We start from the raw sequence: 15,421 nt of genomic DNA, 5'->3' as shown, positions 1-15,421 counted from the left end.
TCAGGTTATTAACTCCTTCACTACCAAGGGTGGTTTGCACATTAACTCCCGGGCCAATTTATACAATTCTGACCACTGTCTCTTTATGAGGTAATAACTCAAACTCTTCCATGGATTCCGGTGATTCTGACATTGGTTTCTCGTGACATATTGTACTTCATGTTAGTGGTAAAATTTCATTCAAATAACTTGCGTTTGTGGGAAAAAAAAAAAAAAAAAAAGAAATTTGGCGAAAACTTTGCAATTTTCCAACTTTGAATTTTTATGCCCTTAAATCAGAGATATGGCACAGAAAAAAAATTAACATTTCCCACATGTTTACTTTACATCAGCACAATTTTGGAACCAAAATTTTTTTTGTTAGGAAGTTATAAAGGGTAAAAAGTTGACCAGCGATTTCTCATTTTTGCAACACCATTTAATTTTTACAGACCACATCACATTTGAAGCCACTTTGAGGGGTCTATATGATAGAAAATACCCAAAAGTGACCCAAAAGTGACACCATTCTAAAAACTGCACCCCTTAAGGTGCTCAAAACCACATGCAAGAAGTTTATTAACCCTTCAGGTGCATCACAGGAATTTTTTGAATATTTAAAAAACAAAAAAAATGAACATTTAACTTTCACAAAAAAAAAAATTTCAGGTTCAAATTTTTTTTTATTTTACCAAGGGTAACAGGAGGAATTGGACTGGAAAAGTTATTGTGCAATTTGTCCTGAGTACGCTGATACCTGATATGTGGGGGGGGGGGGGGGAACGACTGTTTCGGCGCATGGCAGAGCTCAGAATGGAAGGAGCACCATTTGACTTTTTCAATGAAAAAAATTGGCTGGAATTCAGATCGGACGCCATGTCACGTTTGGAGAGCCCCTGATGTACCTAAACAGTGGAAACCCACCACAAGTAACCCCATTTTGGAAACTAGACCCCCCAAGGAACTTATCTAGATATGTGGTGAGAACTTTGAACCCACAAGGGCTTCACAAAAGTTTATAATGTACAGCGGTACAATTAAAAAAATCATTTTTTCCACAAAAATGATCTTTTCACCCCAATTTTTATTTTCCCAAGGGTAACAGGACCCTAAAAGTTATTGTGCAATTTGTCCTGAGTACGCCAATACCCCATGTGGAGGTAAACCACTATTTTGGCGCATAGCAGAGCTCGGAAGGGAAGCAGCGCTATTTGACTTTTTTGGCTGGAATTGAGATCGGACACCATGTCGCAATTGGAAAACCCCTGATGTGCCAAAACAGTGGAAACCCCCCACAAATGACACCATTTTGGAAACTAGACCCCCCCAAGGAACTTATCTAGATGTGTGGTGGGCACTTTGAACCCCCAAGGGCTTCACAGAAGTTTATAATGCCCAGGCATGAAAATAAACAAATCGTATTTTTTCCACAAACATGATCTTTTAGTCACCAATTTTTTTTATTTTCCCAAGGGTACCAGGAGAAATTGGACCCCAAAAGTTGTTGTTCAATTTGTCCTGAGTACGCCGATACCCCATATGTGGGAGAAAACTACTGTATGGACACACGTCGGGGTTCGGAAGGGAAGTAGTGACGTTTTGGAATGCAGACTTTGATGGAATGGTCTGCAGGTGTCATGTGCGTTTGGACAGCCCCTGATATACCTAAACTATTGAAACTCCCCACAAGTGACCCCATTTTGGAAACTAGACCCCCCACGGAACTTCTCTAGATGTGTGGTGAGCACTTTGAACCCCCAAGTGCTTCACAGAAGTTTATAACGCCCGAGCGTGAAAATAAAAATCATTTTCCACAAAAGATATTTTTGCCCCCCAATTTTTTTTTTTCCTCAGAGTAACAGGAGAAATTGGACCCCAAAAGTTGTTTTGCAAATTTGTCCTGAGTAGGCAGATACCCTGTATGTTGGGGTAAAACACTGTTTAGGTGCATGGCAGAGCTTGGAAGGGAAGGAGCACCATTTGACTTTTTCAACGCAGAATTGGCTGGAATTGAGATCAGACGCCATGTTGCATTTGGAGAGCACCTGATGTGCCCAAACAGTGGAAACCCCCAATTATAACTCCAACCCTAAGACCAACACACCCCTAACCCTAGCCCTAACCCAAATTGGAAAATGGAAATAAATACACTTTTAATTTTATTATTTTTCCCCTAACTAAGGGGGTGATAACGGGGGGGGTTTGATTTACTATTTATGGCGGGTTTTTATGTTTGGCAGCTGTCACACGCTAAAAGACGCTTTTTAATGTAAAAATAGTTTTTGCATCACCACATATTGAGAGCTATAGTTTTTTCCATATTTTGACCCACCGAGTCATGTGAGGTCTTATTTTTTGCGGGACGAGTTGACGCTTTTATTGGTATCATTTTCGGACACGTGACATCTTGTGATCGCTTACGTGACCGATCTGTCACGTGACCGATCTGTCACGTGACCGATCTGTCACGTGACCGATCTGTCACGTGACCGATCTGTCACGTGACCGATCTGTCAGCTTCCTCCTTGCCTGCGCTGTGCAGGCATGAGGAAGCCAGCTCCCTGCAGGCCCCTGAAGGTCCCCGTCGCCATCTTGGATCCGGGGGCCTGCAGAGAAAGAGCCCCCCGCAGCAGCGCTGCACATTGCGCTGCTGTGGGGGGCACAGGGAAGCACGGAGGGAGCCCCCTCCCTGCCGATGCTTCCCTTTAACCCCTGGTACACTGCGATTGATTGCGGTGTGCAAGGGGTTAACGTGTCGGGGGCGGTCTGTGACCGCCCCTGACACATTGTGCTGGGTGTCAGCCGCTGATCGCTATGACGTAATATTTCGTCCATGGGAATTAGGTCCAGGGTCACATGGATGGAATATTACGTCCATTGTAGGTAAGGGGTTAAATTGATTCAGTTAGACATGACAGTAAGCAAGTTTGCAAATAACTTGCTTTGATTTGCTGTCACACTGCTGAGAGCCTTTATTTTACACACTACCTGACAGAAGTTGTCACTTATGTTATATAAAAAGCTTATAATTTGATGTTAAAAATCATCCATTGGTTGTATAAATTGTTTTGAAAGCTGAAACCCTCCAAAATGTGGTTTAGTTTAAGAAAATAAATTGCCATCAATGCAGAAACATTGATCATTTAAGGGACACAGAAGAGTCAGATTTTGGCAAGACAAAAGTTGTCTGGTCATACAATCCTAGTTTACATCCTCACCTGTGCTCAGTAAATGATCAGTTAATTAGTGGGCGTGTATAAAAAAACCAGCACCCCAGACCTTCACTTGAGCCCTGACAACATGTCAAAAATCCACCCTGCAACCAAATCCTGGATCCAGATCCACTGCAGAGGTGGCTGGCACCTTTAATGTGTCTCAGCGTCAAGTACAAAGAATAAAAAAAATAAATAAATATTATATATATATATATATATATATATATATATATATATATATATATATATATATATATATATATATTTTCGAAGAGACTGGAGATGTGTTTGACAAGCCCAGGTCCGCCAGACCCCACAAGACAACTGCTCAAGAGGAACGCTTGTTGGTTAGAAAATCCAAAGCAAGCCCCTCTTCCACTGCAGCAGAGCTTCAACAGGCCTGGTCACCTCAAGTCCCCGTGTCAACTAGAACAGTTAGTAGGATTCTGTCTCGAAATGGCCTCCATGGTCGAATCAGTGCCTAGAAGCCAGCACTAAACAAAAAGCAAATAAAAAAAACCAAAAAAAAAAAACCACTATGTGGCATTTGCAAAGTCCCACAGCCTGCTAAACAGATGGATGCTGGAAAAGTGGCAGAAGGTGGATTTCTCTGATGAAACTTCAGTAGCATTACACCACAGCCGCCGCAAATACTGCAGGAGACCTACTGGAGCCCGTATGGATCCAAAATACACCCAGAAAACAGTTAAATTTGGTGGTGGAAAGATCATGGCATGGGGTTACATTCAGTATGGGGGTGTGCGAAACATTTGCAAGGTGGAAGGCAATATCAATAGCCTAAAATATCAAGTATTAGCTACCTCTTATATTCCAAATCATAAAAGGGGTCAAATTCTGTAGCAGGATGGTGCTCCATCTCATACATCCATCTCTACAACAAAGTTCCTCCAGGTAAAAAAGATCAAGGTGCTCAAGTACTGGCCAGCCCAGTCACCAGACATGATGACTGAGCATGTTTGGGGTAGGATGAAAGAGGAAGCTTGGAAGACAAAACCAAAGAATCTAGATGAACTCTAGGAGGCATGTAAGACTGCTTTCTTTGCTATTCCTGATGACTTAATAAATTGTATGAATCATTGTTGAATCGCTTGGATGCAGTCCCTCAAGCTCATGGAAGTCACACAAAATATGACTCCAATAGCACCACAACGTCATTCACCAATGTTATGCAACATATTTGTATTTTAAGTTAATTTGTTTGAATATCACATTACTTTCTGTGGGCAACAAAACACTTGTCTTGCCAAAATCGGACCATTCTGCGTCCGTTAAATGATCAATATTTCTGCAGTGATGGCAATTTATTATCTTAACCTAAACCACATTTTGGAGTGTTTCAGCTTCAAAAGAATAATTTATACAACCAATGGAGGAATTTAATGTCAGGTTATAAACTTTTATTTACATAACATGGATAAGCTACAACTTCTGTCAGGGAGTGTAGAGTATAGATTGTTTCCAACAGACCTACACTGGCCAAGTAAGCACAGTAGTAACTTTCGAGAAGAATGCCCAAGATCCCAGTCAGCTTTTTATCGTGTCCATTAATTTCTATAGAGAAGTTAGGCTATGTTCACATGTCAAGTAGTGATCAGTTTGAATGGATCCAGTAGCAGATCTGTTAAACAGTGTCTCATTTGTAATGGATCCAGTTTTTGCTTACTGGATCCAGCAACTGGTCAGTCTTTTGCTTGCCATATCCAGTAAGCAAAAACAAATCAGTTACAATTGAAAGGAAAATAGATGCGCTAATTAGCATAGACTTCAAATGTTAAAAAAATCCAGCAGGAATAAGCCATTTAAAAAAAAGATGGATTTTTGGTTCTTACCGTAAAATCTTTCTTGGAGCCTTCATTGGGGGACACAGATTACCATGGGTGTATGCTGCTGCTAGGAGGCTGACACTATGCAAAACAAGAAAATTAGCTCCTCCCCGGCAGTATACACCCACCGACAGGCACCAAGCACCTCAGTTGGTGAGAAAGCAGGAGAAGCAATGAGAAAACTCTAAACATATGTACTAACCCAACAAGTGTTTCAAAGACCCAACACGGTACAACTTAAACAGGGCGGGTGCTGTGTCCCCCAATGAAGGCTCCAAGAAAGATTTTACGGTAAGAACCAAAAATCCATCTTTCTTTATCGCCTTATTGGGGGACACAGATTACCATGGGACATTCCAAAGCAGTCCCAAGGGCGGGAACAGCAATAAGGAACGAAAGAATAGGAAAGGCTTAGGTCGGCCGGTGTGCCACCGCCGCCTGCAGTACCTTCCTTCCAACAACATCAGACGAGGTCTGGGTATGAACCCTGTAGAACCTCAAAGGTGTGCAAGGACGACCAGGTCGCAGCCTTGCAAACTTGTAAAGCTGAAGCCTGGTGACGAACGGCCCACGAAGCCGCCACAGCCCGGGTGGAGTGAGCTCTCACTCCCGGAGGGGGACGTTTTTCCTGAAGTCGGTAAGCTTCCAGAATGGTCGAACGAATCCAGCGAGCGATCGTGGATTTGGAAGCCCTTTCCGGTGACCTTCAGAGATGACCAGCAAGGAATCAGACTGACGAAAGGAAGAGGTCCTGGTGAGATAGACATGCAGGGCTCTAAATACGTCCAGTTTGTGGAGAGACTTCTCATGCGGATGAGAGAGAGCCGGACAAAAAGATGGGAGAATGATATCCTCATTGATATGGAAAGAGGAAACCACCTTTGGAAGAAAAGAAGGAACGGGCCTGAGGACGACCTTATCCTGATGGAGAATCAGGTAAGGGGAAAGACATGACAAGGCTGCCAATTCAGAAACTCTTCTGATGGATGTAATGGCAACCAAAAAGGTGACCTTCCACGAGAGAAGGGACAAAGGAATGGCCTGGATAGGCTCGAACGGCGCCTTCTGGAGAGCGCTAAGAACGAGATTGAGATCCCACGGGTCTATCGGCGAATGATGAGGAGGAGCCACATGGGAGACCCCTTGGAGAAAGGTCTTGACCTGTGGTAGAGAAGCTCTTTGGAAGAGGATAGAGAGAGCGGAAACATGGCCCTTGAGCGTACTGAGGGACAGACCCGCTTCTAAACCAGACTGAAGAAACCCAAGGATAGATGGGATAGAAAAGAACATTGGGAAGACTTTTTTATCATCACACCAACAGAAAAAAGCCTTCCAGTACCTATGGTAGATGCGGGAAGAGGCTGGTTTCCTGGCTCTGAGCATAGTTTGAATAACCTGACTGGACAGACCTGATTCCTTCAGGATTGCGGTCTCAACGGCCATGCCGTCAAACTCAGACTGAGAATTCTCGTGGTAAAGGGGGCCTTGCAAGAGAAGATCCGGACGGTCTGGAAGCCTCCAGGGAGCGTCCGCGAGCATGTTCACCAGTTCCGCGTACCAAGGATGTCTCGGCCAATCTGGCACCACTAGAATAACTGGTACGCCTTCCGATCTTATCTTTTTGACCACTTGTGGGATCAAGGCAAGAGGCGGAAACAGATAAGGAAGTCCGAACTGGGACCACGGAATTACTAGGGCGTCGCAAGTGACGGTTAGAGGGTCCCTGGACCTGGCTACGAAGTGCAGAACTTTGTGGTTCATCCGAGATGCCATGAGATCAATATCCGGTGAGCCCCAGCGCTGGCATATCTGATCGAAGACTGTGGGATGAAGAGCCCATTCGCCTGACGCTAGACCTTGACGACTCAAAGTCAGCTGCCCAATTTTCCACCCCTGGAATGTGAACGGCTGAGATTGCCGGAACGTAACATTCCGCCCAGCGCAGTATCTTGGCCACTTCTGACATTACTTGCTTTCTGCGAGTGCCCCCCTGGTGGTTTAAGTACGCCGCAGCGTTGTCCGACTGAATGCGGACTGGCTTGCCGATGAGGAGAGGCTGCCAGCGAAGAAGGGCCAGGAAGATTGCTTTGATCTCCAGAAGATTGATAGGCAGAAAAGACTCCTGTGGATTCAAGCGGCCTTGGGCCGCTTTCTAATGGAACACCGCTCCCCAGCCTAGAAGGCTGGCATCGGAGGTGATGACTTGCCACTGAAGCGGAAGGAAAGACCTCCCTTGTAGAACTGACGCTGGCATTGCCCACCAAGTCAGGGATTGCCTCACTCTGAGAGGGAGGAGAATGGGACGGTCCAAGGACAGCGTGGACTTGTCCCAGGCTGAAAGAAGGCATAGCTGGAGGGGATGAAGATGAAAGTGTGCAAAGGGCACCGCTTCCATGGAAGCTACCATCTTCCCCAGAACCTTCATGCAGGACCGAAGGGGGATGGGCGCTGGCCGTTTGAGGATTTTGATTCCCTTGGAAAGCCGTAAATTTTTCCCTTGGGAGAAACACCCGGCCCATGTTAGTGTCGAATTCCATGCCCAGAAAAGTCAGACGCTGCGTGGGGATCAGAATGGACTTCTTGTTGACTAGCCATCCGAGACGGCAGAGAGTGTCCAGGGTTATCTGAAGACTCTGAAGGTAGTCTTGGCGGGACGAGCCCTTGATCAAGAGATCATCCAGATAAGGGATGATGAGGATCCCCCTGGGGCGAAGGATGGCCATGACTGTCGCCATCACCTTCGTGAAAACACGGGGAGCGGAGGCTAGTCCGAAGGGGAGAGCCGTGAACTGGTAGTGATTTTCCTGAATCGCAAACCGAAGATATTTCTGATATTGCAAACAAACAGGTATGTGCAGATAGGCATTCCATATGTCCACCGAGCAGAGGAATTCTCCGGGTTCCATTGAGGCTCTCACCGACCGAAGGGACTCCATTTTGAAATGAAGAATCTTCATGTGGCAATTGAGCAATTTGAGGTCCAGGATTGGGCGAAGGGAGCCGTCTTTCTTCGGGACTACGAAGAGATTTGAGTAGAACCCTGAAAACCGTTCGTTTGGGGGGATGGGAACAATCACTCCGGCGGAAAGAAGGGAGGAAATGGCCTGAAGAAACCCTGGAATCAGGGACCGCCGTCTCGGGGGTCGAGACAGTAAAAACCGTCTGTTTGGGGGGTAAGCAAATTCGATCTTGTAACCGGATGCAACGATTTTTCTGACCCAAGAGTAGTCGACAGCGGACAGCCAAGCATCGACGAAAAGGGAAAGTCTGCCTCCCACCCTGGAAGAACTTCCAGGTGGGGGTGACCCGTCACTTGGAGGAAAACCTGCCGGAACTGGCGCCTGAAGACCTCTAGATCTCCAGCGGAGAGCAGGCTTGCAAGAAGGTTTTTTTTTTTTCTTTTTTCTCTTCCTGCTCCCTAGTGGTGGAAGAGCGATCTTGCGGAGCAGATCTTTCCGTGGAAGAGAAGGGACGAAAAAACCTGAACGGCCGAAAACCCTCTCTGTTAAAAAAGCGTTTTGGTTGAGACTGGGGGAGAGAAGTGCTTTTACCGCCAGTGGCATCGGAGATTATCTGATCCAGCTTGGCTCCAAAGAGCCTAGAGCCATGGAATGGCAGATTAGTAAGCGACTTTATTGAAGTAGTATCCTCATTCCATGACTTTAGCCAAAGGACTCAGCGTATAGCGACTACGTTGCTGTAAGCCATAGCTACGCACCCGGCCGCGTCCAAGGAGGCGGCCAAAAGGCATTTACCCGCATGGTTAATCTGATCTGCCAGATCTGCTAACTTGTCTTGAGAAGCTGTCGCTAAGATGCCCTTGCGAAGAATTTTAGCCAAGCGGAAATGACTCACCACCCAGGCGGATGCGAAAATAGGACAGAGGGAGGCGCCGGATGCCTCAAAGATTGACTTAGCCAGAGATTCAATCTGCCTGTCAGTAGGATCTTTAAGCGATGCCCCATCTGGAAGGGATAGAACCGTTTTTGAGGTAATCCGTGACACTGGGGGATCCACCTCGGGAGTCTTGGTCCACTTTGTGAGCAGGTCCGCATCAAAGGGATACAGGACGTCTAAATACCTGCGGCCTGAGTAACGTAGCTCAGGGCGCTCCCAGTGTTTGGACAAGGTAGTCTCGAACTCTTTGTGATTGGGAGAAGTTCGAGATGGGGGCCTTACTCGTTTAAAGAGCACAGAGCCTTCCTGAGGGCGAGCTTTGTCTTGCTTAATTTTAAGGGTTTGGAAGATAACCGAATGAGACTATCGACCATGTCCCGTGTTTCAGATGCGTTGTCGGCGTCTGAACTAGACCCCGATTGGGAGTCATCGCCTAGAACTCCTGCCCGATCTTTCTCTCTGAAGGCCGTGGTCAGGTGCGGACGACTCACCTTGAGAGGCGGTCGGTGCGCAGGTGGCTGTAGCTAGCTGAGGCAATCGTTCTAAGACCTGGACCAGAGACTGAGAAACTTTAGTCAAGTCAGCGACCGACTGAGACATTACCACGGTCCACTCTGGGGGAGGTGGAGTATCCTCATCCCGGGACTCGGTGTGCTCCTGAGAGGCAGACATAATGGAAGGTCTGCAGGACGGACAGAAGGGGGATGACTGACATGAAGCCCACTTCTTATTACAGCACGCACAAGCGTAGTGGGTAGCTGTGGGCCTGAAGCAGAGACCCCTTGAAGGGTTGGGCCTAAGTAACCTGCGCTGAATGGCCAGACGAGTTAGGGGGAAAAAAATGCGGAGAGGAGCTAATTTGAGCCGCAGAGCCTACCGAGATTCAGGCGAGCAGAGAAAGCCGACGTGTCCCCCACGCAACACAGGAAGAGAAAAGACGACCAGGAACTACTGTATAAAGGAAGCAGCGGGCGGAGCTTAGTAGCTGAGCCGCGATTGGATAAGGGCAGCAAGGAGGGTGCGGGGAGAAGGGGGCTGGCTAGGCAAAAGAGAAAGGAGCCCTGTGATAGGATAGGAAAGGCGCGCAGGAAAGCACGCTCAGAAGGAGGAGAAAACGCGCTGAAAACAGCTGAAATGAAAGTGAAAGTGAAACTGATGCCGCCGCAGCCCGGTGCCTGATAACTACTCGGGACAATAAAAAAACGCCGATATTACGGTACAATGCCCGCAGATTCCCTTGAAATCCCTGCCCAGGCTGTGAATTGTTCTGTGCCCCCCTGAATATAGATAGGAAGGCGCGCGGCTGGTGAGAGCGGTGCGCGGCAGGCAGGGGAGAGAGGTGGGAGATTCAAACAGGGAAGCCTGTAGCTGTTACTGCCGATGGGATTCTCTGGTAACACTGCGGGGCTGGAGGGATCGTACAGGCACTTACCTGACGTCCCTGAAGAGGATGATCACAGGGGCCCACAAGCATAAGGCAAGCCGCTGGGAAATGTCCTCTGTACCCGCATCCTGCAGAAGACTGCGTTAACCTCTTGTTGGATGAGGATGCACTACTTGCGATCGCCGTCTTCCTCTCAGCCCTGTCCCGAGAGAGGGGTGAGGGGGATTTGGCAAGGACCAGCCACCTGTCCACATCCCATAGCACCAGAAGGTGATAGGGGAAAAAGTCCTGCCAGCGTACTGAGAGTTGCAATGTGGGGTACGCCACACTGCTCGCTCAGCCGCCTGATATGGGAAAGCAGGGTGAAACTTACACCCTGTTTCCTGACTTGAATCTGAAAGACAAAAGACAAAGAATTAAAAACGTTCCACTAGAAAACCTAAGGGAAAAAAGTTAACTGCGGATCTGGGGAGATACCGGTCCGCCTCCTACAGACACTAAGCACAAACTGAGGTGCTTGGTGCCTGTCGGTGGGTGTATACTGCCGGGGAGGAGCTAATTTTCTTGTTTTGCATAGTGTCAGCCTCCTAGCAGCAGCAGCAGCATACACCCATGGTAATCTGTGTCCCCCAATAAGGCGATAAAGAAACTAAGATTGTGTCTGCACAACTTTTGTTCATGTATTGCTGCTGGATCCGTTCTAATGGATCACTACTGGGCATGTGAATGTAGCCTTAGCTGCTCACCTCCCTCTCCTAGTCAGCTCCTGATCAAGCTGCTTTTAGCAGTTCTGCAGAATCACAATACCCTGGACGCCACAGCAGTTTATAAAGCATTTCTCCCAAATCACAGCATTACCTTTCCTTGACCATGTGAATGTTAGCTTCTTATGTAAATATATAGTGATAATAGTGTAGACTTCACAACAATGGCAACAGCTGAAGCAAACTGACAAACTCACCCCTCACCCACAGCAAGTAGAAAATATGTAGACTGTAGAGCTGTGAGCTGCAGACGAAAGGAGGAAGTAGGCTGCCATCCGCAGCGCTACACAACACAAGTGTGAAACCAGCCTAACCCATACACTTTGTTTAATCACTTTAGTTTCTCATCTGCTATTTTTTCTTGCCATATATGAAGGCTTGCTTTTAGCAGGCAGAATTGTAGCTTACAAAATTTAAGTATGGTGACATGAACCAACCACCCTGTTGCATACATTGTGCAGTAAAAGTGACCAGGTCCATACAATTAACCCCTTCATGACACTGCCTATTTTGACCTGGCCATTTTTTGCAATTCTGACCAGTGCCCCTTTATGAGGTAATAGCTCAGGAACGCTTCAACGCATCCTAGCGGTTCTGAGAATGTTTTCGTGACACATTGGGCTTCATGTTGGTGGTAAATTTAGGTCAATAATTTTTGCGTTTGTGAAAAAAAACGGAAATTTGGCGAAAATTTTGCAATTCTCTCAAATTTTTATTCTGTTAAACCAGAGAGTTGTGACACAATAGTTAAACATTTCCCACAAGTCTACTTTACATCAGCACAATTTTGGAAACTTTTTGTTAGGAAGTTATGAGGGTGAAAAGTTGACCAGCAATTGCTCATTTTTACAACAAAATTTACAAAACTTTTTTTTTTTTCCTTTTTAGGGACCACCTCACATTTGAAGCCACTTTGAGGGGTCTATATGGCACAAAATACCCAAAAGTGACACCATTCTAAAAACTGCACCCCTCAAGCTACTCAAAACTACATTCAAGAAGATTATTAACCCTTCAGGTGCTTCACAGCAACTAAAGCAACGTGGAAGGAAAAAATGGACATTTTAATTTTTCCAACAAAAATTCTTTTAGCATCAGTTTTTTCATTTTCACATGGGCAACAGGATAAAATGGATCCTCAAATTTGTAGGGCAATTTCTTCTGAGTATATGGATACCTCATATGTGATCATAAACCACTGTTTGGGCGCACGGCAGGGCCTGGAAGGGAAGGAGCGCCATTTGACTTTTTGAATGGAAAATTAGCTTTAATCGTTAGCAGACACCATGTTGCGTTTGGAGACCCCTGTGTGCCTAAACATTTGGAGTTCCCCCACAAGTGACCCCATTTTGGAAACTAGCCCCCCGAAGGAACTTATCTAGATGTGTGGTGAGCACTTTGAACTCCCAAGTGCTTCACAGAAGTTTATTAATGCAGAGCACTGAAAATAGGAAAGTCTTTTCCTCAAAAATTTATTTTTTAGCCTGCAATTTTTTATTTTCACAAGGGTAACAGGAGAAATTGAACCACAAAAGTTGTCCAGTTTGTCCCGAGTACGCTGGTACCCCATATGCGGGGGTAAACCACTGTTTGGGCACATGTCGGGGCTCAGAATGGAGGGAGCACTGACTTTTTGAACGCAAAATTGGCTGGAATAAATTGTGGCACCATGTCACGCTTGTAGACCCCATGATGTTCCTAAACAGTGGAAACCCCAACGGAAAAATAAAACTATTCTCTTTATTTTATTATTTGTCCCTACCTATGGGGGCGATAAAGGGGGGGGGGGGTTTATTTACTTTATTTTGATCACTGAGAGTTTAATTCATTTATTTTGATCACTGTAATAATCTGTAGCTGGCAGATACCGATGGGCGCACTGCACATGCCCCCGCCATTTTCCAAGATGGCGGCGCCCTTGATCTGGGACGGCAGGACACCGGGACAGCCAGAGGGACATAGGAGGTACCGGGGGGGTGTGAATCGGAAGGCGGGGGAGCAGATGACAGCGGTGGCCGATCAGCGCCGTCAGTCGTGGGGGGGGGGGGGGGTGTCTGATCTGTGTCTCCAGCCATGGCAGGTGCTATTGCAGCACCATGGCTGGATTGTAATATTTCACCAAATTTCATTGGTGAAATATTAATCGCTTCAATTGGATGTTAAAAGTGAAAGCCAATCAGAGCGATTGTAGCCATGGGAGGGACAAGCCACCCCCCCTGGGGTGAAATAGATAGGGTCGTGTGTGCGGGTCAGGTGACCTTTCAGTGACCCAGGTCACCCGACCTGCAGGAGGGTGATCTATACCATGACGCCTACGTAGGAGTCATTGGTCATAATGGCACAGCTTTTCATGATGCCTACGTAGAAGTCATGGGTCGGGAAGGGGTTAACAAACATGTATTTATATTTTAGGGGTTAAAGAGATTCAGAACTTTACATTTTTTTGTTTAAAAAGTGTCTTTTGTTGTTACAATACACAACTATTTTTACAGCAATAGTAACTGCGATGGCTGCTTGCTATTGCAAGCAGAGTTGACGTTTTCTTCAAACACCATTTTGGGGTATGTACATTTGTATCGCTTTTGTTGCATTTTTTTTTTTTTTTTTTTTTTTTTTTTTTTAGGTACGGGTGAAGGCAAAAAAATTTATTTTTGCAGTGGGGTTTCATTAAAATGTTGCAAGGTTTGGCTTTCAAGGTTCTTTCCTGCAGTTTGCTGGCTGCAGAATGATATTGAAATTGTTAATGAGCTCATTAACAGGAAGTTTGTTACTCAATCCCTCAGCTCATTTTTGTTTTCAGACTACCAAATTTTAACTTTGACATGCTTTGATAAATCAGCTGAGCTCCTAAAGACAGACAAGAGTTACCAACTACCCAAGAATCTGAGTTTGTTCTGATGTGAAGCTCAATAAATTTCATTCTGAAGCAAGCAATGTGCAGGAAAACATCCGGTAAAAGCCAAAAAGGTGCAAGTTCATCAAAGGAACCAGTCATCTAATTCATGCTGCAAAAACAGGGGCAGCCATGTATGATTGAGGGTGCAGGTAAATGTCTATTACTTGCATGCAGGATCACATCATAATCCTTGGCTTGACCGTCTGCTCTCCTGAGATGAGCGTGACATGTATTTCTAGGCAGCTGTCACTCAGGTCAGAAGAACCCGATGTGATCCTGCCTGCAAGTAATATGGCAGTCTGACTGCTTTTACGCAAACACGGCTAGGTTTTGGAGAAAAACTGAATAGCCAGGAGAGGGGAGGAAGAGATCTGTCTGCCATGAGAAGCCCATTGCACATTTATATACCCGACCATATAGATTAGGTAGCTTTTAGTCAAGCAATCTCTCTCCTGACTCCAATATACACCAGTCTAAGTGTTCCCATGCCCTCTAACAAACTGTATCTGGCAACACCTCACCTCTTGCCAAACAAAAGTTTTGGGCAAAAATTTGGACCACCGATCCTCATGTCACCCTGTAATGTCAGGGGACTGTTGGCCGATCCTGAGTAAAGGGGGTTTTACACATAGCAATATCGCTAAAACGTCACTGATTTTGTGACATTATAGCGATATCGCTATGTGTTATACTTACCTCCGACCGGCTCCCCCGCTGTCCATCGCTGATCGAGCGAGATTGGGCGGCTCCATTTCTCGTCGTCAGCTTCCTGCTGTGACGACGAACGACGCGTGGAGGCGGGCGGGAGGACGTCAGGATCGCTGTGTGTGAAAGGTAAGTATCGTGCGCTGCGTCGCTGCTGCATCGCTGTGAGATCTTTCTGTATGAAAGCTCACTAGCGATCATTTAGCGATGCACCAGCGATCCTGACCGGGTCAGATCGCCGGTGCATCGCTAAATGTAAAAGGGCCTTAAGTCAGTGGGTTCAGACAATGGATTTCGTTTGTATTTGAGGCCTTCATGGTTATGAAGGTGCCCTGCTATGGTGACTAGTATAAAGGTGCAAGCTGTAAACCCCCCACCGATCTTTTATCCATCAAGTCCATGAATAGGTGATAAAGCAGTATTCTGGTTAGAAGTTAAAGGGGGCGTCTCATCATAAGTGGGTAAAAGTGCAGCTACCCAAAAGGAATTTAATAAGAATTTCTCACCTGTACTATACACACTTGCTGGACAAACACCACTTTACAGGGAATTAACTGGTTTCCAGTACCTCCAACTCCAAGCTGACCAGTACCATTGTATCCCCAGCCGTAAACCTGGGAGGGGGAGCAAATAAAAAAAAAATAAAGTTTGTGTTAATGTCTGAAAGCAAATTTTGTAACAGTGGCATGGACAATTAAAGTACAGATCTGTTAATGACCATTTATATTGACTAGATT

The 15,421-nt window shown here is 46.0% G+C and overlaps 1 protein-coding gene across 1 annotated transcript in view; it reads right to left on the bottom strand.

Annotated features, from left to right (window-relative positions):
* The window catches only part of RCBTB1 (RCC1 and BTB domain containing protein 1), a 69,302-nt gene that overhangs the window by 26,812 nt on the left and 27,069 nt on the right, over positions 1-15,421 (bottom strand). The window contains exon 6 of the mRNA XM_073546084.1: positions 15,191-15,298. Coding sequence (XP_073402185.1) covers positions 15,191-15,298 — 108 coding nt within the window. The remainder of the gene's footprint in view (positions 1-15,190; positions 15,299-15,421) is intronic.

This window comes from Dendrobates tinctorius, unplaced genomic scaffold (assembly GCF_039654945.1).
Source record: "Dendrobates tinctorius isolate UK_male_01 unplaced genomic scaffold, ASM3965494v1 ptg000145l, whole genome shotgun sequence".
In the NCBI taxonomy this organism is placed as follows: domain Eukaryota; kingdom Metazoa; phylum Chordata; class Amphibia; order Anura; family Dendrobatidae; genus Dendrobates; species Dendrobates tinctorius.
This window is presented reverse-complemented; position numbering and strand designations above follow the sequence as displayed.